Consider the following 23507-nt stretch of genomic DNA (forward strand, 5'->3'; position numbering starts at 1 on the left):
ACTCTAGGCAGGCGAATAGGGAGAAGACTTTGCCGCTGCCTTTGCTACCAGATTCAGCAGCCAGGTAAGCAGGTGAAAGGGGAGAGAAAGGAGGTTTGGAAGTCTATAGGTGGGTAGGTGGGTGAGTGGGAAGAAGAGTTATGGTGGGTGAGCAGCAGCTTCAAAACTCACTGGAATGCAGGAATCCCTGATCAGAGTCTTAGTGGGGTCCTTATTAATTCAGATTAGCTCCACCTGACCACTGGCAGCGCTGGTTGAGGCTAATGGGAGTTTGTGGATCGAGGGCCCGACCCCCGCTATGTGAAATAAACACACAAGGACACGTGATATAAGGTTAATGGGCAAGAAAAGGCCACAACTTTATTGATTACAGCAGTGAAAAGGTATTGGCTTAGGCATTGGATGACTATAGGAGGTGGGTTTATTCACCAGTAGGTGGAGCCTGTTGATGCTAATCCAACTATAGGCTCACCCCTGATGTCACCGAGGGTCGTGCCATGGCCTCCCGCCAAGCAGGCATCGGACAGAATACACGACCGCCAGATTCCTTTAACGGAATAACCCACGGTAGATAGCATAGGCGATGGCCACACCTAGCCCTAGACACACATGAATCCAATGCCTAACCTACCCACCAATACCACAAAAGTTGTGACGATTGCTACGAGGTAGGCGAAAAAACCAAAAAGCCTAATGCCAAATGGAAAAATTCCTACCAGGCCCCCTAGACAACCGGGGTGACCAACCTAAGGTCCATAGCAAGGCCAAAAAACCTAGACCCTGAGCTAAATGGGAGTGGAGGGTGGGTGACTCGCTGCGGGACGACGACGACTGAGGAGGAGGCGGAGCTGAAGCCGCAGCATTAAGCTGCTAAACACGCCCCCCGGAGACACCTGGTTGGCTGCCTCCGGTGGGCGTGGGCGCCAGCCAGGTGAGGAGGGGCGGGGGCTAAGGCCCCCGGCCAGGGGCGGAGCTCGGGCTCCCGCTCACAACCACTCCCCTCTCTTCCAGGGAGGAGAGGCTTTGTAATCCAACATATCTGAAGAGTGTTGGGTCAGGGAGCTAGGACATTTCCCAGTTTCCAGTTTGGGGCAGAAATCACTTAGCTTGTTTCAAGCCAAACCAAATGAGACCGGGAGAACATATCTATCACTAATTCAGTTAGTCCCTGAGCTGAAATAACCAGGGATGATTATTAGGAGTCACTTTTGTCCCCATGAAAAGCACTCACCTATCAGGTGATTTTTGCATCACTTTGCATGACCTGAGGGCGCATCCTACCCAACACTCTTCTCTAGGGAGTTCAACAACAGGGGCAGGCAGATTATCTTTCTGGGGAACCTCTTCTCCCTTAGTGATCTTGTTGTTAAAGAGCCTGTGATAAGATCCTAGGAAATTCCTGGTTGCCCAGAATTACTGTTGGAGTGGGAAGGCGGAAAGGGACTGACTCCAGTATGGAGTGATACTGGTGTTACATTTGGACAATGTTCTCCCATATTTTGCAGGTTGCTTCTCTGCAGGCAGCCATTGGTGACACTGAAAAACAAGGTGACCATTCTCTTAAAGATGCCCAGGAAAAGGAACAAGAGCTCCAGAAGCGCCTGCAGGATTCCAAGGACAAATTGGCTGGCCTCTTGAGGGATTATCATGAACTCATGAATACCAAACTGGCCCTTGATATTGAGATTGCTGCATACAAGACATTACTGGAAGGAGAAGAGAACAGGTGAATGCAATATACGGCATCTCTAGATAGAAAGGATTCTGTTTGTATTTCCAAGTTTTCGAGCCTGGAATGGAGCAATTCACCTACACATGCCATATCCTCCAACATTTTCAAACCAAAATCCAGGGCACTACGTTCCTGATTTTTATCGTGAGAGCATGGCAGCAATTTTGGTTCCCGTGATATTGCGTGCCCCTCAAAGCATTTCCCCCCCAGTCATGGCACCCAAATACATCCATTTTGGGGCACTGCACAAGACCACTGTCCAAAAAAAGTGCATTCTTGGGGGGAAATCGCATCGTGAAATTGCACTGACTACTAAGTATAGTAGGGACGCGGGTGGCGCTGTCGGTTAAACCACAGAGCCTAGGACTTGCTGATCAGAAGGTCAGCGGTTCGAATCCCCGTGACGGAGTGAGCTCCCGTTGCTTGGTCCCAGCTCCTGCCAAGTAGATAAATAGGTACCGCTCCAGCGGGAAGGTAAACGGCATTTCTGTGCGCTGCTCTGGTTTGCCAGAAGCGGCATAGTCATGCTGGCCACATGACCTGGAAGCTGTACGCCGGCTCCCTCGGCCAATAAAGTGAGATGAGCGCCGCAACCCCAGAGTCGGTCACGACTGGACCTAATGGTCAGGGGTCCCTTTACCTTTACCTTTACCTTTACCTTTACTAAGAATATAAATACCAAGTTCTTTTATTAATAATTTACCTAGAATCAAATAGCTACAGCTGTGAGCAGCACTGAGATCTACAGATAAAGGGTACTGTACAAATTTACCAAATACAGTGGTACCTCTGGTTGTGAATGGGATCCGTTCCAGAGCCCCGTTCGCAACCTGAAAGGAATGCAACCTGCGTCTGCGCATGCACGGGTTGCGATTCGCCACTTCCGCGCATGTGTGTGATGTCATTTTGCGTGTCTGCGCATGCACGAGCGGCGAAACCTGGAAGTAACCCTTTTTGGTACTTCCAGGTTGCCGTGGGATGCAACCTGAAAAGACGTAACCTGAACTGAACGCAACAAGAGGTATGACTGTAGTAATAATAAACAAGTCATTGAAACATTGCAAATGGGTCATTGGCAACAGATTTTCCTTTAAAAACGATGGGATTTCCCCTGGAAAGCATAAATTCAGGTTGGATTATGTGGGGCAGGGGTTGGCATTTTGATGATAACATTTTTCACAGATGCCCAAAAAAAGCACCCATCCCATAATAAACACTCTTCTGTTCACTTTAAGAAATAATAACCAACCTGTATTATTTTTCTTCCCCCGCCGCCCGGCCCGTCTCTAAAAGAATATGTTCTGGAGCACCTGTGAGTCTGGGTAAGGACCCCAAGTATTCTTACTTTCTTCTGTAGTCTGTAAGATTTCGTTCACTACATTAACAGCCTCTGATGTCTGTGACATGCTGTAAGACTTATTCACTGAATATATCATTCTCTTGCAGCTGTGATGAACACTTCTTGTGCAGTCCACAACACAGTCCACGGTGTGAAACAGTAGACTGAAATGGAAGCAAACATTGGATGCACTTAGGGAATTTTAGTGTGCTGTTGTCTGCAGGATTGGCAATGAAACTTCAAAAGAAAATCTACATATAACCCACGTGATTTCTAGGGATGTTTTGTCTTTCAACAGTACGTGTGCAGATTAAAGCAGAAATGAATTGGGTTTTTGCCATAAAATTAATCACAGGAGATAATGGCTGTGTTATGATAAACCATGATGAAAACAAGTCTAGCCTAGCCTTTACTTCTCTTCTTATTAACTGTGCATTAATAGTATCATCCAAACCCAACAAAGTGTGCGTGATCTTAGCTACAGTTTGTTTGAAACAAGTTGATGTCAAGCCATAGTTTATGAAACCAGCTTGTTTTCACTAACTAGTTGAGATTAACCACACTTTTAAGCTTGGTCCTGTGGTGAATTGAATACTATGACTATGATGATGATTAATAATAATTGAATTTATATCCTGACTGTCCACCCCAAGGAGACCAGAGTGGCAGATTTAAAACGTAAAAGCAAAAACAACATTATAAACCAAATTGAAACAGTCTAAAAAAAAATTAAATTAATTAAAAGCAGTTGTAGTTGAAAACATTGTAAAAACAATTACTTTAAAAAATATATAGGGAGATTCCGAAAGCTGTAGTCACAGTGGGGTCACATGTAGAAAAGAAGATATATAAATGTGACAGGAGGCTGATTTAGCCATTCTGCATCTTTGATGCCTGCTTCCTCCTATAATATACAAAGTGACTCTAAGCTCCTTTTCACATATTCAGCTGGTGTGTGGATGCAGGCATTGCAAAATAGCATGGCTGGGGAAAGACACTCACACAGGTAGCCTTAATTGTGAGCTGAGCTCTCCACATGACCAGCCAGCTACGCATGGGCTGGTTTAGGTGATTTCTGGCTTTCAAATATGTGGAGGAAAGGATCATGCAGACATTTTCAGGATATGTACATATGCACCCATTTCCACAATCACATTAACATGCCCGGCATCTGTATCTTAGATCTGCTTAAGCAGATTAAACAAATTAAGGAAGAGATATAAACCGCAATGCATCTCATTCTGGTCTGGCAGAGATTGCATACATGCCAAACTCTTCTGCCCTCTGATGACTTACATGTTGTTTAATTCCCAAAGACAAAATGAAATCTTGGTTTTGTTTAAATGAATGCAAGTTTCCCACTGGCTAAGCAGGAAAAAAAATATATGGAATTGGGGGAGGGGGGGATTGGAATAAAATTTATTGCTCAATAATATATGCAAGTTAGAGTAATGTGGACTTAAGAATATACTGTAGAGTTGTCCGAGTTAAATATAATCCTCTCTTTTAAAAGCATGTGTCTCTGTGTGTCAGTTTGCCTCCATTACGAAGGGGCCAGCTACTCTCTTCTCCCAACTCAGGGATGGGGACCCTGTGGCCCCCAAATGGTTTTCACCTTCAACTTTCATCAGCCCCTATAAGCAACATCTGGAAGGCCATAGATTTCCCAGTGCTAGATTACCAAATAGGCAGTGTAGGCACCAGCCTATGGACCCCACACCTTTTAGGGGCCCTGCAATATAATATTGTGTAATCAAATTTGCTTATTGAAATTGTTGGTTGGTAAAATCAAAAACTTATTAGGAGATAATTCCCAAGGGGCTCCCCAAGATTTTGACTGCCTAAGGGCCCCCACCCCTAGGGTTTAATCTGGCAGTGAAGTTTCCCATCTCTGCCCTAACAGCTGGTTTATGATATTCCAGGCACTCAGGTTTTTCCTACTGAATACAGTGGTACCTCGGGTTAAGAACTTAATTCATTCTGGAGGTCCGTTCTTAACCTGAAACTGTTCTTAACCTGAGGTACCATTTTAGCTAATGGGGCCTCCCACTGCTGTTGTGTGATTTCTGTTCTCACCCTGAAGCAAAGTTCTTAAGCCGAGGTACTATTTCTGGTTAGCGGCGTCTGTAACCTGAAGCGTCTGTAACCAGAGGTACCACTGTACAGCCAAGGCTAATGTAAAAAAATAAAAGTAAATAAAATCTTCTGTCAGGAGATGGCAAAATCTGAGATCACTAAGTTGCATTTAGTGCCAAGGAAGCAGTGAGGGTATTTGAGTTCTAGTCCAGGAACAGCTGCTTCTTGCAGCCTGTCTCTTGTAACTAAAAAAGAATAAATGCCTGCAAGTGCCCAAATGGTATCAGTATCCTGATCTGTTACCAGGGCTGGATTTAGGTTTGATGAGGCCCTAAGCTACTGAAGGTAATGGGGCCCTTTATGTGTCCAGCTGTCCTTTGTCAACAACAAATTGTCGCTGTTTTTTGTATTGAATATATGCTATGTGGTATTTTATGGATCTAATAGGTATCTAAAGCTATTTGCACATGTTGCTATGCAACCAGTCCATGCAGAATGTAGGCACCCTATATATAGAAATAAGCAAACCAGTGATATTTTAGGGAGCAGGCTAGCAGGCGGGGCCCATTACTTACATCATAGGTGCCTAAAAGGTAAATATAAAGGACGCCTGACAGTTAAGTCCAGTCGCGAATGACTCTGGGGTTGTGGCGCTCATCTCGCTTTACTGGCCAAGGGAGCCGACGTTTGTCCTCAGACAGTTTTTCCGGGTCATGTGGCCAGCATGACTAAGCCACTTCTGACGAAACCAGAGCAGCACACAGAAATGCCATTTACCTTCCCACCAGAGCGGTACCTATTTATCTACTTGCAATTTGACGTGCTTTCGAACTGCTAGGTTGGCAGGAGCTGGGACCAAATAACGGTAGCTCACCCCATCATGGGGATTCGAACCACTGACCTTCCGATTGGCAAGCCCAAGGCTCAGTGCTTTAGACCACAGCACCCACAAAACATTGTTGCTGTATGTAGGTGGTGTTTTTAATCTTATATTTTAGAAATGTACATCCAATTTTTTCCCCTTAATTTTTTTGGGGGCCCCAAGAGAGTGGGGCCCTAAGCTATAGCTTGTTTAGCTTATACCTAAATCCGGCACTGTCTGTTACACTTCCTGGACATTTGGAAATGCTAGTCCTGATTGAGTGTGGGTTCTTTTAGTTGATGGCCATGATCTCTGGAACTGGAAACACATGTGCTTTGCCACTGGTCCAAATGTCAACAAATGAACAAAGCAAAGGATGGCGCAGTGACCACAATGCCCTAAAGGTAATGTCATTTTGCTGTTGCATGCAGAATCTCTTCACATCATGGTAATGGTGCAAAGCTGCATTCTCACAGCAAACTCTGGAGGCGCCACCAAAATGAATGAAGTCTTCAGCAACTGCCACTGGGTCTAAAGGCCAATTCATATACACAGCATAAGTGCATACATGATCCGTGTGGTTATGGAGTGCAGGAAGGAGACGCCTTCCGCACCACAAGTATAACCTGCGATGAGAAGCAGGGTGGATGCGCATTTGGGCTCTGGTGCTCCTGACAGGTTATATTATGTGGGATAATATGTCTTGGGATTAATGATGTGGCTAAGCCAGGAAGGAGAAAGAAGCAGCTGCCAAGTGGGAACTCATGTCAAAGCAGCAGCAAAACTGAGGGTGGGGGTAATGACTTGGAGACTAGAGAGGAAATGTGAATACCTGTACAATTGTAGTATGTAAAAATATGTACAGCTAGAACATTTTAGAGTGCTGGGGAGAAATCCCACTAGCCAGTGTGCCCACCAATCGGAAGTAGTGCTGGTGACAATGCCCCAGCCCAAGGCAGGCAATGAATTCACAACAAGAGGGACATACACCTCTGTGACCACATACCCAACCAGAGTGCCCCCTTTCCATCAGCCGCGGTGGCACAGCCACCACTGTCAGTCTCCAGGCATTCCAGCCAGCAGTTCAATACCCCTACTGTTACTCACAAGCACCATTTTGGAGCACCGCACACAAAGAGAAGGCTCATCAGGAAAAGCACTGCATGGACCAAACAGACCTTTTGTTCCACCGACTCTTCTGGCAACTCCTGTGACCAACCCACCCTCTTGCTATTTTGTCCTATAGACAGTCCTGCCAAGAAGTATCTCAGCTTTGCCCCTCACAGGACACATTCACAAATTTAAAGCACTGTGATACCACTTTGAGCAGTCATGGGAGCTGTAGTTTGTTAAGGATGAGACCCCTAGATTCCGCTCACAAAGTTACAATTTGCAGAGTTTCCCGAGAAGAAAAGTTACTTGTTAAGCCACATCTGGAAATTGTAGCTCACTTTCCCTATCCTGGTTTGTTATATCCACCATTGCTGATAGTTGGACCAGTTTAGGATTCAGCATAGCTCTTTGACCAGCCTAGCTCTGTTTGTTCCCAGCTCCAGATTAGGAGAGTGGATTGCTCTATTAGTCCAATGCAGCTAAATAACCAAAACTCTTGTGGAACCTTACTGACCATCAGATGACCATAAAACGTTAAACTACTTCCGAGCTGGAGAGGAGGTGGGGTTGCGGGCTTCATGCCCTCCCCCCACGTGTGCGGGGGCTGTCTTGCAGCCCCCGCGAGAGCAGGGAATCCTTGGGCGCGTCATCTCCCTTGCCAGCCAATCGGCTGGCCCGGGAGGCGTGGCCCGTGCTATTTAGGGCCGGCCCCTGAGGATTTTCCTCTTTCTCCGCTCCAGCGCCCCAGCTGCTCCAGTTTCCCACCCTCGCACCCTTTAGGTTTGGCTCTTTGACATTGCTATGGACTTCGGTTGGTCACCGTCAAGAGGCCTGGTAGGAATTTTTTCCACTTGGCAAATTGGCACCAGCCATTTGGTTTTTCGCCTACCTCGTAGCAAATCGTCACAACTTCCTCGGCATTGGCGGTTAGGCATTGGTACGGGTATTTTTATGCAGATGAGTGGGGGGGGGGAGGAAGTGCCATCACCTTGCCCCATATCGAAGGGTAGTCCGGTAAAGGATTCCGGGGGGCGTTGCCGTGTCATAAGCCTAGGGAGATGTGGGCCTAAGGCATGCCCCCGAGCGGTGACCCCGGGGGAGCTCCTAGTTGATGTACATCAGCAGGACTCCCTACTGGTGGTTAACCCTTGCCGGTCTTCTAGCAATCAGGCTGAAGCCAGTTAGTCGATAGGATCAATGCCTAAGCCAATACCGCTCAATTCCTGTAATCAATAAATTGTGGCCTAATTTTGCCCATTAACCTAAAATACCTGTGCCTTTATTTCTGTGGGGGAGGCGGGAACTCGCCATGCAATATGGCATAAGCTTTCATGGGCCACATTCATACGACCCATTTAAAGCCCTTAAGCAGTCATGGCTTCCTTTCAAGAGTCTTGGGAGCTGTAGGTTGTTAAGTGGGCTTAGAGTTGATAGTTCTTCAGAGGGGATTGTAGCTCTGGAAGGGGAATAGGGGGCATTGGGCTGGGTCTGCCTTTGCACATTCACATGACAGGACAAAAATCCATCTATATGATGAAGGAAAAGGTGTGTGGCTGGCCGTGAAATTGACTAGATCCAGGTTATGGTGCCGTACAGAAAGTGTTGGACCAGAACCCTCATCATACCTGATCATGAGCCATGCTAGCAGTGGCTGATGGGAGCTGGAGTCCCACAAAATATGGAGGGCACCATACTGGTCAGCCCTGAACTAGACTTTTGCCTCTCTCACACACAATTCCAGGCCTCAAAGTCACCCAATGGAATTGCTCAGCAGTTGATCGGGTACTGATGAAAGAATTATAATTAGCGTATAGAATGTTACGACTTTCCCTTCACAATGAAGTATAATTAACATAAAGAATTCATCATCCAAGTTTGTTGGTAATTACCATGAGCTTAGATGTCTCACTCCATGCTTTATTATAGTTCTAAGAAGTAGCATAAAAACGTAACTGGCATAATTGACAGTAGATCAATACAGCATATAAGATCAAAGGGCATAATAAAACAGCAGGTAACAATAGCCATTTATAAAAAATCAAATTAACTCGAGTCATTATTTACCTGACAGATGGATCCAATAACATTTGACATACTTCTGAGTAATCATGCACATTGGGTTGTGCAATACATCTTTGTCAGTTTCTCTCTATAGAAAAATGTTTGTGATGGTAAGCAGCGTGCAGCAAATTCTATACATTAGGAGGAACAGGGAATCATTCCTCCCCACTTCTCCCCATGAAGTTGCTGAATTATACAATGGCGGACCTTGGGGTCTCAAAATTCAGTGGTACCCTGTGCAATGCCAAAATTTGGCACCCTTGTCTCTCACCTTCCATGCTACATCATAGTTGCGGTGTCCCTGAGAATCTGCCCCCAATGTGACCGAGCCGAACTGCACTCCCCCAAATCTGCCTCTGAAATACAGCTCCCATCATTCCTAGCAAGCACAGCCAATTCCCAGGGATGATGGGAGTGGCCAGGGGTGCCAACCTGAATGAAATATTGGAGGGGGCAGGTAAGCCCTGCCTCACATAATCATTTGACTCAGTGCACACTCACCATTCGAATGACAATGCCCATCAACTTTGGGGGGTGGCCCCCTCAAATATTTTATTGGGAGCAGGCGAAGACTCCTTGACCCCTAGTAATTGACTCCTATGGGAGTGGCAGTTCTGAAATCTCTGGAATGCCAAAGGTTCCTCACACCTTCTATACATGATGATTCCAAAGTATGTCTCAGTGTGTTCAGCAGAGCTTACTCTCAAATCAGTGTCTGTAGGGCTGCAGCCATAATTAATCTAACACACACACTAATAACCAGTGATAAACAAACAGAAAACACGCATGAACATATATATGCCATGGTCACATCCACAACACACTGAAACACATTGAAAGCACAAGTCTTACCCCATAGAATGCTGGTAATTGTAGTGTGTTAAAGATGCTGGAAATTGTGGGATATGTGTGTGTGGGGGGGAGATTATAAGCCACTATTTTGGGTCCATGTACCCCAGAACCATGTGTCTCATGTACCCCAGTGGTTCTCCAAGGCCTCAAATGGTCTTTCCCAGCTGTGCAAGCAGAGATTTTTTTAATGAAAGATACCAGGAATTAAAGCAGTAGCCTTTTGATCTACAACACGTGATACTGTTCTTCCACCAAACTGCAGATGATCCCATGGCCATCTTCATTAGTCATATTGGTTGGGCCAGTGACCTGCCCAGGCCAAAATTAGAAGCAATCCAGAACCATATCTGATTCTTGACACCTAAGATAATTATTATTTTGACACAGAACTATGTTTTGCCCTATTTTTGTCCCTGTATTCTTTTGAATACAGCACTTTTGATATAACAGTAATGTATACAAAGGTGTTCTCTCCCATAATAAAATAAAAAGAGCCAGATATATTGATGTCAGACCATGAAGATCCCTTTTGGGATAACATTTTTAACTAAACTGTAATTAGAGTTAGGAGGCAGATTAATTAAACAATATCCTCTCATGACAATCTTGCAAGCCGTGCATTTTTTTGTTTTGTTTTGTAATTTATTTTTGAGTTGTCTTCTGTGCCTAGCACTGTGTTTTGCTGGCGGGCATACCAACCACATGAGTCCTGATGTTACCCATGCAACCAAGCCCAGTTCCTCCAACACATAAAAGAGAGGCCAGCTCTAAGGTCTTCCATTGCAGCTGCTGGGTCTCCATCTCTACGTCCTCCTCTGTAGTCGCATCCACAACAATAAGGCAACATGAGCCGTCAGCTCTTAGTAGGCAGACAACGTGCCAGAAGCCCCTTCACCAAACTCTCCACAAGTAACTCAGCCTCCCGGTTTCATCCTGGCAGCTACAGAAGCAGAAGTATGTCTAGGATTAGTGGAAGAACAACATTCCTGTGTGGAGACTACAAGAGTGGCACCTGTGGAGCTGATGGTCCAAGCGTGCATAGAAGATACAGCATCCATGGCGTACAGGTTGACCCGCATCTGCTGGAGCCTTTCCATGTGGACATCTGCCCTGAGATCCAGAAAGTGAGACAACAAGAGATGGAGCAGATGAAGAACCTTAACAGCCAATTTGCCGATTTCATTGATAAGGTGAGATCAGAATGGGAGGCTTTCGTTGCACCACCAGGCTGTTGCCGTAGCCAGTGCTGCTGGGAAGCATTCAAGTCATGTTTAGCCTGGTCCTGGTATCTGCTGTTGGGTTATGACTCCTTGTCCTTGTAGAATGGTGAAACTGGTGCCATACCCCTTTTTCCTGGAACAAATCTTAGGCCCCACCCCAGCATGCAGCACCATCGCTCTTTCGACACTGATGGCTGCCATCTGCCATCAATATGGTGACCACTGAGATGTACTGCTGGAGTCCATGAGTTGCAGGATTTCTTCCAGCCTTCTGCTGTAGCATCTATAGGTGGGATGGATCACTGATAGACCTCTTCTTCCTGACACTCCTTAAAGCGTCCTAGTAAAAGATCTATCATCTGAATTGAGTAGCAATTATTTCCATGTGAAAGTTTTACCAAAGCTGAACAAAAAGTGATTACCGTATTTTTTGCTCTATAAGACTCATTTTTTCCCTCCTACAAAGTAAGGGGAAATGTGTGTGCGTCTTATGGAGCGAATGCAGGCTGTGCAGCTATCCCAGAAGCCAGAACAGCAAGAGGGATTGCTGCTTTCACTGTGTAGCGATCCCTCTTGCTGTTCTGGCTTCTGAGATTCAGAATATTTTTTTTTCTTGTTTTCCTCCTCCAAAAACTAGGTGCGTCTTGTGGTCCAGTGCGTCTTATAGATCGAAAAAACGGTAATTAGCTGAGTACATTTGTTATGAGCTAGTAACTTGGGTGGACTTATTTGCAAGGTTGATTTTAAGACTTGGAAAACAGTTGGCCTTAATCTTTTCTATGCACTAAGCAAACCTTTTCTAATATATAGATTAATCCTTGTTTTGATCACTTTGCTTCCAATATTCTCACAAAGGCCTTTCTTTTCTTAGCTAGTTGCACCAATCTATTTTGCACTTTCACTAAACCACTAAATTGGCAGCCATGTTGCAATATAGATGTACCCTGTGAAACAGTATGAGCAGTAAGCATTGCTGGGCAAAATCTCAAAATCTTCGTATCTATTCATTTGCTTTATATTGGATTTCAGGTGCAGTGCTTGGAACAGAAGAACCAGCTGCTTTCAACCAAATGGTCCTTTCTACAGAAACAAGCAAAACCACCCACAAAATGTCTGAAATCTCTTTTCGAGCAGTTCATTTGCAACCTGAAGAAGCAGCTGGATCGTTTGCTGTGTGAGAAGGGAAAACTGGAGACTGATTGTGAGTGTTCAAAAGAGGAGGCTGAGGACTGCAAGTGCAGGTGAGTTTACCGGTTCATGGAATCAGCTGCTCTGGAATTGTGCAAAGATAGGAAATGCTGGCTCTAAGAATGGAAAGGGTTTTCTGTCTTTTCTCCATAAAATGGCTTTTGTCCTTCATAAATGGAGACTTAACAGAATTCTGCTTCTCCCCTGCACACTTCTGTTTCTCTCTGGTTTTTGGAACGAATTAAGACTCTCTAGGGGAGCATCTGAATTTGCTGTATATTAAGTCAGATCATTGGTCTGTCAAACTCAGTATCTCAAGGACGTCCAGCACAGGTCTTTCCTGGTCCCTTAGATTCTCTTAACAGAAGATGGCATGGATTGAATCCAGGATCATTCACATAGACCAGGGGTCGGAAAGGTTTACCTTGCCTGGGCCAGTTCACTCCAGCGGAGATCCCTCTGTGGGCCGGATCGCACGCACGACTGTGATTTCCGGCGTCTGCACCTGCGCAGACACGATTTTCGACGCCTGCGTCTGCGCAGGGGCAATTTTCAGCCCAGAGGAAGCGAGTCGCTGTGCCAGTTTAGTGCAGTGAGCAGGGACTTGCCAAGCGGCCGACTTGGTTCAGCTCGTGGGCCAGTTAAATGACCCCCGTGGGCTGCTTGTGGCCCATGGGCCTTAAGTTGCCTACCCCTGACATAGATAGCATGTTCCACTTTGCAAACTCCAATGAATGAATTGTGACACACAGTCACTTTTTATTAAGTGTCCACCGTGAGAATGAACAAACAGGTGAATTGAGTCATAGACATCCTTGAAGCACAGCATACCTGAAGGAGGAAATATGCCACATTCAGAGTGTTCTTATATAGAGTTCGTCCAATACTTCTAGCCTAGTATTGGCCACCGCAGCAGTAAAAAATGTGGTGCTTTCAGATGTCATTGGATTACAATGGAAACACCATCCAGACCAGGAAATCCACTTATCCCTGATAAATGGGGAAATCCTCTGTAGTTGGTACCCAGTAGTGACTGGTGTGGTGGGCATTGGTCACCTGGCTTCTTAATGCCACATCACTGCCAGATACCAGTAGGAAGAGGCCAGGCAGTGGCGAGCTCAGTGCAGTGGCAGATGCAGCAGTGGGAATATCAGATTGTCAGCGTGGCATACGCCTCTGAGCAGTGGTTGCTGGGTAGCAGCAGTGGCGGAATGCTATTGTGCTCATATCCTACTTGTGGGAGTCTAGAGACATCTGGCTGGCTGCTGTGGGAACTGGATTCTGGACTTGCTGGACCTTTGCCCTAATTCAGCTGAGCTCATAATATGTTCTTCTGTTCTTAGTAGTGAGTGAAATACTGATCACCACCCCTTTGTAGTTTCATTTTAATTCCTACCTTACAGGTATGAAGAGAAAATGAACCAACGTTGTGCTGCAGAGAACAAATTTGCAGAACTGAAGAAGGTAAGAGGAAGAAGCCATTGGTATAATAATAATAATAATAATAATAATAATAATAATAATAATAATTTATTTATTTATTTATACCCTGCCGATCTGGCTGGTTTTCCCCAGCCACACTCTGGGCGCCTTCCAATAAAATATTAAAAACACAATAAAACAGGTATAGCCTGCTGAAACATTTCAATTAAAAATTATGAGGCTTTCTCCTCATTTCAGAAATATCTATGTTTTAAAAATGAGAAATCTCCCCATTTCATTTTTTTAATAACTCAGTTTTCTTTGTTGCCGTCATCACCACCACCATCTGACACCCCCCAATCAGTAGGCTGGGAGGGATGGAGACCATGGTTTATGGATTATTGGGGTCCTATCAGGCATCCTTTTTATTATGCATTCATGATGATTTGTAGTCGTGATACTATTGGGACAGTCATCTGTGTTTGTGTTTGCAAAATACTCTTTGTACCTGCAAGGGTTTTGGGGCAGTCAAACTGCTTCATTTCCGATCAATGCATACCCTGAAATCGCTTGGCAAAATCCATTAACTTTTTAGAATGCAAACATTCTGCTTTAATTCTGTCTTTTATTACAGTGGTACCTCAGGTTAAGCACTTAATTCGTTCTGGAGGTCCGTACTTAACCTGAAAATGTGCTTAACCTGAAGCACCACTTTAGCTAATGGGGCCTCCTGCTGCCGCCGCACCACCGGAACACAATTTCTGTTCTCATCCTGAAGCAAAGTTCTTAACCTGAAGCACTATTTCTGGGTTAGTGGAGTCTGTAACCTGAAGCGTATGTAACCTGAGGTACCACTGTACATTGTAACCCATTTGGACAGCAATAATGCAGCAGCACTGGGCCTCAAACAATTCTGTCCATGCATTTCTGTGCTGTCACGCTTTCCATGTTTGTCATACTGAGAATAGACTCATTGAAATTAATGGGCACGACTAACTTAGGCCCATTAATTTAAATAGGTCTACTCTGAGTAAAACAGTGTTGGCTACAGTTCTTGAGCTCCTTGGAGAAAAAGGTCAGACATAAATGCAGTAAGTAAATTAAAAGGAGTTGTGAAATTAGACCAAGGACCTATGTAAGATTGTTAATTCAGGACAGTAGTAATAGCCCAGTCAGTAGAGCATGAGACTCAGTCTCAAGGCTGTGGGTTCAAGCCTCATGTTGAGCATAAGTTTCCTGCATTGCAGAGGGTTGGACTAGATGACTCTTGTGGTCCTTTCCAACTCTACAGTCCTATGATTCTATGAAATGGATTTACAATCTATAAAATGTCTCATAAGTCTGTTCATGTAAGCAAACTCTAGACCACGGGTGTCAAACACAAGGCCCGCGGGCCGAATCCGGCCCGCCAGACCTCGTCATGTCGCCCGTGGCATCAAGGGTGAGGAAGTGAGCTTCTCGTCGTTTTTACTGGTCCCGACCCAGATTTTAGGGTCCGCACTCTGGCGGAGGCTCTCTGCCTTTCTAAAAAGTGACCCATGCGAACAGCCTTCCCTGCCTGCTTGCAGACAGGGCTCCAACTGACGCGCCCCGTCAGCGCTGCCTACCTGCCGGTCCCGCAACTTTCACCTGCCTCGCGGGCCGGGCAAAGAGGCTTTCTGCTCGCTCGGTCCAGTCTGGGGCTCGCGGAGGAGGAGGCGGTCCCGCCAAGCCGAGCTCGGAGCCGGCTACCTCCGCCCCTCGGAGCCTCCCAGGCGCGGCTGCTCGAAGGGGCGGGTCGCGTGCGCAGCAACTTTTGGAGCCCAAGAGAGCCGTGGAGGCTGGCAGCGAGGGCAGGGAGTGAGAGCCACGGCTTGGGACGCCGCTTGCTCACTCGCTCGGGCCTCAAGAAGAGGCCACTGTGGCACTGCAGCTGGTGAGGAGATGGCCGGGGGCGCGGGCGGCGGGGCCAGGGGCTGGCTGGGGGTCACCCTGGTGGGTAAATAGCGGGGCCGGCAGGCGGGGAAGGGAACGGCGGAGGCGAGTGGAGAGCGGGGACCCGGTGCAGGTCCTGCCGCAGGCGGCGCGCCCCGACTGGGCTGGGAGAGGCGAAGCTGCTGCTGGTTCAGCTATGCAGAGTGGGGTGGAGGGAGCCTGTTGGGACAGGCTCCTGTCTCCTCCCTGTTGGAGCTCCAGTCTGCCTGGAAGCCCATCTCGTCATCTTTTTAAAAAATCATTATTATTTCTTCTTCTATTCTTATTTAAAATCATACTGGAATAGGTATATTAAATAGTGTATAGGTTCAAGACAACACACACCAGTGCCTAAGGAAAAATAACTTTGATAAAGTCATACAGATACAACCGGCCCTTTGAGGGTGACCAAACTGCTGATGCGGCCCCCAATGAATTTGAGTTTGACACCCCTGCTCTAGACGTTTCTGCTCCCTTTCCTTTGAAACCATATCTAAACAGTAGAATATAAATAACAGGGAAATGTCATCCTTGCAGGATAGAGACTGTGTCGCTTTGAACAATGCAGAGCTGGAGATACAAGTCAGTCTCCTCTCCCAAGAGATTGAGTTCCTGAGATGCATATATCTGAAGGTAGGTAAGGAGACATTCCTTGCAGAGACACTCCATATTATCTCCACTTAGCCTATACATCTCAAGGTGCCATTCGAATCCTGGTAAGTACAGAAGAAGAAATGGACATGGGGGGAAAGCTACCTGAATCTGATTAGCAAATTCTTAAAGCTGGTCTGAATGGAGCAGAGCTGCAAACAGTGGTCCCCACCCTCAGAAGTAAAGGTGAAGAGTATCCAAGTCTTGCCATCATTTAACTTAAGGCAATAAAATAAAATAAAACCCTTGAGTACCTCACTCCCTCGCTGGCAGTGAGTCACCGTCATTTAGATCACTAATAACTTATTGCCATAATGACACCCAAAATTATTTGCCTGAGGTTGCTGTCTCATTCTGCCTAATGATAGGGCCAGCTCTGTAAATTCCAGTGGTTGGTTGACATGTAGTGGGCATCTTTGTCTAACTAGCCTGGATTTGCAAGTGAATTAGGCCTACTTTCAGGTTACAATGAAGATTTCTGAGCAGTGTTATTATGAGATATTAAAATTGTTAAGTCTCTTGCTATGCAAAAAAAGTCTCCCAGTGACTTACGGCATTCTTCTTCTTCTTTCTTTGGCGATCCCTCGTAGCCGAGTAAGATTGTCTTCCATTAACATGGTTTTAACAATGAGTCCGTAAGTGACACTGGAGGCCAGTTCTGGATCCACACGTCTTTCCAGAGTGGGGACATTGGTTTCCGGGTAGGAGTTGATCACAGTGTAGATTTGCCAAGTGTGCCTTCCTCTTAGCACATTTCTCCCTTGCGTCCTGAGTTTGAGTGTCTTCAAAGCCCATGACACCTTTGGTAAAGGCTGTTCTCCAATTGGAGAGCTAGCAGGCCAGTGTTTCCCAGCTGTCAGTCTTTAAACTTCTTTTGTTGACCACCAGCATTACGCTTTCCATTTTTAAGTTCATCCACACATGTGTGAATGAGTAACTCAGATGCAATGCTTTGCACTGATGCCAATTCACATGTTCAGCTAAGAGTCACCACAAAGAGCTAGCAAGGAAGTAATGATAGCTCAAGCAATGTGTTTGCCCATGTGAACCAGCTGTTAACATTTGTACCTGCTTTATAGATTTGCCTTATTACAACTCTAGCAAAGTTGGCAGAGAAAAGAAGTATTTGAGATAAAGGATAAAGAACAAATGATGATGCATTTGGGTCAATATCCTTAGGAGGAAGCTCAACTGGACCATCACACCGGAGATTTGGATGTGGTTGTGAAAATGGACAACAGCAGATGTTTAGACATGGACAGCATTATTGCCATCCTAAGGGAAGAGTACAAAGAAATTGTCCAGAGGAGCAAAGCTGAGGCAGATGCCTTCTACCAAAACAAGGTAGGTGCTGAAACAAGGTGGGCGTTGGAGCTTAAACAAAATGTCACAAATTCAAAAAGTGGTCTATTAAAGAAAAAAGTCTTAATGACACAAGTACTATGCAATCATGATAGGGGGTACTCATTTGCTGAAATATTTCAGGTTGCCCTCATCCTTCACAAATATTTCTCTGGCTGCTTTTGATATCTTCTCAATTTGTAGCATTGTAAGACTAGGGTTCTTTATTTTGTCCATTGACTTGTAGCCATATAAAGCTATATAAACTCAGGTGGATGAGTGTGGCTGGGGTGGGGCAGGGACTCAGAAGGAAGGGTGGGGGGGGCTATCATTGCCACCCTCCCAGAATCTTCTGCATGAGGTAGCTGTCTTATGCTGCCTGACCTGGTCCTATGCTCTTTGCATCTGCTCTCTCTCATTATAGCTGCCCTTGCTAAATAGCCATCATGTTGTTGTTGTTGTTGTTGTTGTTGTTGTTGTTGTTGTTGTTGTTTAGTCATTTAGTCGTGTCTGACTCTTCATGACCCCATGGACCAGAGCACGCCAGGCCCTCCTGTCTTCCACTGCCTCCCACAGTTTGGTCAAACTCATGCTGGTAGCTTCGAAGACACAATCCAACCATCTCGTCCTCTGTCGTCCCCTTCTCCTTGTGCCCTCCATCTTTCCCAGCATCAGGGTCTTTTCCAGGGAGTCTTCTCTTCTCATGAGGTGGCCAAAGTATTGGAGCCTCAGCTTCATGATCTGTCCTTCCAGGGAGCACTCAGGGCTGATTTCCTTCAGAATGGATAAGTTTGATCTTCTTGCAGTCCATGGGACTCTCAAGAGTCTCCTCCAGCACCATAATTCAAAAGCATAATAGCCATCATACCCTTGTTTATACCCTTAGTATGAAGAGGCTCAAAGCAAGAGATGCTGCTTCAAGGGAGACCTGAAGAAATACAAGCAGCAGATTTCAGAACTTACAAAGAGAATCGAGAAGCTTCAGTGTGAAATTCAGAGTGTGCAAAAGGAGGTAAGTTTGGTGGTGGACAGGTCAGGAAACCAGATTTCAAAAATCCAAATTCTGCAACAACAACAACGAATCCACATAAGACCACACATGCAACACAATTTTGTATAAAGTAGTTTATTATTTCTTAATTGTGTATATTGTACAATCTGAATTTTTGGACAAGGAAGCTGGAAAGGCAAAGGCATGAGAGGTTGAGGGTAGTAGCTGTGAGTAGCTTGGTGAATATAGGCAGACTGGGAATTAGACCAAGCAGAGATCACAACAAGACCACTTCCAACAACTGGAATCTTTTCTCTTTGAGCAAACAGCCGTAAATTTCTTGGTTCTTAGTTTGCATTTCTCCTTATAGACACATTGTTGCATGCAGTTTTGACTAATTTAATGCACTTGTTATTTTCACTAAGGTGTGCTCTTTTATCCACACCTTCCCTGAATATGCACATTTTTGCACACATTTTTGAAGGGTGGCTGAGTTTCAGCCTGCATATTGTTTCAGGATGTGCCCATTGGGTAGTTTTGCCTAATAATAATAATAATAATAATAATAATAATAATAATAATAATAATATTTTTTATTTCTACCCCGCCCTTCCCGGTTCAAAAATCAGGCTCAGGGCATCTAACAACAAATTTAAAACACTTAATTGTAAAAGCAGCATAAAATACAGTATAAAAACATGAATAACAATTAAATTCAAAATGAGAAATGAATCAAATTTCTCCACCATCCCAAGCAGGGACCAGTCCAAATTTCTGATGGAGAAATTAAGCCACTGCACAACCACCTCAAATCTGTACACTGAAGGGTTTTGTGATCTGGTTATCTGGCACAAGGAAATGGAGGCTAACCTGACCAACTTCTGTAATCGCTGCAGAATGATGAGCTGCAGAAGGCCATCTGTGATGGGACGGACGGTGGCGACTGTGCCCTGAAAGATGCTCAGGAGAAATATGCTGAGTTGGTGGAGGCCCTTCGGAATGGCAAGGATAAACTGGCATGCCTTGTGTGTGACTACCAGGAGCTACTGAACACAAAGCTTGCCCTAGATATTGAGATTGCAGCCTACAAAAGCCTGCTGGAAGGGGAAGAGAAGAGGTGAGCCTGCAAACTGTTGGGAGAGCAATGGCAGTGGAATCACAACGAAAAGTTATGTTAACAGCAAGTTAACTAAGGGTTAACACGGGTGGTGCTGTGGTCTAAACCACTGCGCCTTGTGCTTGCCGATCAGAAGGACGGCAGTTCGAATCCCCACAACGGGGTGAGTTCCCATTGCTCGGTCCCTGCTCCTGCCAACCTAGCAGTTCAAAAGCATGTCAAAGTGCAAGTAGATAAATAGGTACCACTCTGGCAGGAAGGCAAACGGCATTTCCGTGCGCTGCTCTGGTTTGCCAGAAGCGGTTTAGTCATGCTGGCCACATGACCTGGAAGCTCCACTCGGCCAGTAAAGCGAGATGAGCGCCGCAACCCCAGAGTCGTCCGCAACTGGACCTAACGGTCAGGGGCCCCTTTACCTTTACCTTTACCTTTAACTAAGTGTTAATTTGCACTTAGGGATCTCAAAGCAGTAAATGGGTGTAATATTTGGAGTCATTCGGAGTACAGAGTTTTGGTTGCATCCAGCGAATCCGGGCTGCAAATGGAGTTCATAAAATGAGGGCCCTCAAACTGGTTCTCAGGACTCTCCCCAGATGATGACCTCCCAGAGGATGTGTCCTTGAAGCATGATAATGCCTCTTCCGTACCTGGATGGAGGTGTGTGTGTGTGTGTGTGCGTGCACAGAAACCTCTGCATGGCTGGAATGTAACTTACTTTACTGAATTACTCTGTCCACTTTTCCTTCTGGCACAACCCACCACTGGTATACACCCCACCTCCAGAAGGGGAATGTACCCTTTGGACTAATAATAATAATAATAATAATAATAATAATAATAATAATTTATTACTTACACCCCGCCCATCTGGCCGGGCCTCCGCAGCCACTCTGGGTGGCTTCCAACAGGCTACTAAAAACACAATAAAGCATCAAACATTAAAAACTTCCCTAAACAGGGCTGCCTTCAGATGTCTCCTAAATGTCAGATAGTTGTATTTCTTTGACATTTGATGGGAGGGTATTCCACAGGGCAGGCCACTACTGAGAAGGCCCTCTGCCTGGTTTCCTGTAACCTCACTTCTCACAGGAAGGGAACCGCCAGGAGGCCCTCAGAGCTGGACCTCAGTGTCTGGGTTGAACAATGGGGGTGGAGACACTCCTTCAGGTATACTGGGCCAAGGCCGTTTAGGTCTTTAAAGGTAAGCACCAACACTTTGAATTGTGCTCGGTCCCCCAAACTTGATCTAGGTAATAAACACCTGAAGATGGGATTTGGGGATTATGTGACTGTAATCGGAAGAGAACGTACTATATTCTTTTATCCTTGCCCACACAGGATGTCCAAAGATTGTGCAAACTCAGTCAGCGTATGTAAGTAGTCTTCCTTGTTCTTTTCTCCTGTTCTTTGCAGATCAGAATCCATGTTTGGTGCCCCAAAGAAGTTTTGGCAATAACCATTCCATGTGTTTCCTTTCCAGCTGTAGCCAATGCCCCATGCTCTTCCCAAAATGTTGCAAAACCAGGAGCTGAATGCTGTTCAAAGGAGGTCAATACTTGTGGATCTGAAAGTTTAAGAGTTGCGGTGTCTGCTTTCAGAAGCAGCCAGAACAGGCGTCAAAGGGGAAGGCACGCCACTGGCTACCAAAGGTCAAGCAGAGCAAAGGCTAAGTAAGACTTCACTAAGAATATGGTCAGGTTTAACGTCGATGATTCCATCCGCCATTTCTCAAATAGCAGGAAGGGGAAGCTTACATATCTAGGTTCTTGGTGATGTGGGTTGAGCTGGCTAAAGCAACAAGGGTTGGGCTACAGATACTCAGGGACATGGTGCACATTATGCAGCAACAAGAAGGGAAGCTACTGGATTCCAAGAAAACACAGAATTTGGCCATTCTGCCTCTGACAGAGTAAGTCACATCATAGTGGGGGCTCACCGGCATGAAACAGAACCAGAACAGTCTGCCACATGTAAGCTATGTGGGAGAATTTTGATTCAGCTCTTATTTATGGCTGAATCTATCAAATTCGGATTTTCCAAAATAATATAACTGAAACCCAGCCATCCTTCAAAATTCCCACTTATCTGAATTTTGCAATGCAGTTTTCCAACCAATGTACAAAAATGCATATATTATGGGGAAAACTGTGCATAGAAATGAACATATCAGTGACAGTTACATACATGTATTATTAGAAGGAACTGCTTGCAAAAATGTGAATGTTGGTCAAAACTGCATACAAAAGTGTGTGTGTGTATGTGTGTGGGGAGAGAGAGAGAAATTCACCATAAAATTCTGTGAAATTTTGGGGATGATTAAAACATTCACAACTTGCTGCAGAAATGTGGAGAACTGAACTCAAGATTGTAAAAATGTGAAACTGAGAGAATTAAAATTGATAGATCCTTCATTCCCTAGTCACATGTCTGAAAGGTTCGGAATACAATGAACCTCACTATGCATGCGCAGAGACCTCCTCTGCCAATGAGGGCATCATGCCATCCATGTGCTAAGGTTGATAACAATGTGACCCAATCCCTGCACATGAGCAGTGAGACCCACTGCTTCCCTGTTAGCAGAAAATTAGGATCAAAATGTCTCACCTTGCCCCCAGAATCATGTCCTCTGATTTACTCCACCCCTGGGCATCCACACATAGAGCCTGGAAAGCTGCAATGAGGGAATCTTCATGTATACAGCTGTACCCATGAAGACTCCCTCCATACAGATATCTGTGCGAGGTGTGAGGACGCCATGTTGAGGGCAGAGCTTGTCGGTGCAGACCTACACCCCAATTCACACACGGGTAGAACATGTAATTGATTCCCCTGAACAGAACTACAGAAAGTGAACAGTGGACAGTGGACATTCATCCACTGAAACTGGGTTTCTAGAGTCCCAGAGATATTCTGGAACATTATATTGTGGTGGGAGTGGGGTGGGGGGTTGAGAAATGCATCTCCAGAGTTTTCTCCAGAGCAGAACAAAGTAGTATTGCCTGTTTCTGTTTCCAAGTTAATGTGTTTATCCTCAGAGTGTAATAGAAAGGAGGGTGCTTTTGCTGATACGGTGTGGGGAAACCAAGGGCTGCCAAGCAGGTACAACCCAGATTAAGTTTGGTGCATTAAAATAAACCAACAGAACAATTAATAACTTATGAAAACCAAATCCTCCAAGCCACAATATCTGAATCGGCTCTGCAGAGGAGGAATATATGCCACTACCTCATAAAAGTAGCTTTTTAGGGCATTGTGATGTAGTAGACAGTTACCCTGGTCCAGGTAGCAGCTGGATAGGGAATCACATGCACTACAGATGGGGCTGCACACAGATAGCCCAGTAATCAAAGATAGAATCTCACAATCAGCTGTTGGAAGGTGGAGCTGGAGAGCCTGGATTCAGTCTCCCATCCTTCCTTTCTCCAACAGACATCTGGTTAGATGACAGCTTTGTTTAGCGGACTGTGTGGGCACAGCTCTGCTTTTTCTGTCTCTGTGTTCTCTGTTGGGCCTGAGTCAGTGTGCCTAACACAGGCTTCACCAGCCTGTTGCCCACCAGATGCTTTGAACTACAACTCCCACTGATGGC

At 45.5% G+C, this 23507-nt stretch overlaps 1 protein-coding gene across 1 annotated transcript in view; it reads left to right on the plus strand.

Moving 5' to 3' along the window:
• The window catches only part of LOC128409641 (keratin, type II cytoskeletal 4-like), a 32287-nt gene extending 10913 nt beyond the window's left edge, over positions 1 to 21374 (plus strand). Inside the window, exons 7-15 of the mRNA XM_053380206.1 lie at positions 1506 to 1726; positions 10976 to 11225; positions 12285 to 12496; positions 13847 to 13907; positions 16356 to 16451; positions 17649 to 17813; positions 18697 to 18822; positions 19698 to 19918; positions 21332 to 21374. Of these exons, the coding sequence (XP_053236181.1) occupies positions 1506 to 1726; positions 10976 to 11225; positions 12285 to 12496; positions 13847 to 13907; positions 16356 to 16451; positions 17649 to 17813; positions 18697 to 18822; positions 19698 to 19918; positions 21332 to 21374 (1395 nt within the window). The remainder of the gene's footprint in view (positions 1 to 1505; positions 1727 to 10975; positions 11226 to 12284; positions 12497 to 13846; positions 13908 to 16355; positions 16452 to 17648; positions 17814 to 18696; positions 18823 to 19697; positions 19919 to 21331) is intronic.
• The last annotated feature ends 2133 nt before the right edge of the window (positions 21375 to 23507 follow it).

The sequence above is a fragment of the Podarcis raffonei genome, chromosome 2, assembly GCF_027172205.1.
Source record: "Podarcis raffonei isolate rPodRaf1 chromosome 2, rPodRaf1.pri, whole genome shotgun sequence".
NCBI classification, from domain to species: Eukaryota; Metazoa; Chordata; class Lepidosauria; order Squamata; family Lacertidae; genus Podarcis; species Podarcis raffonei.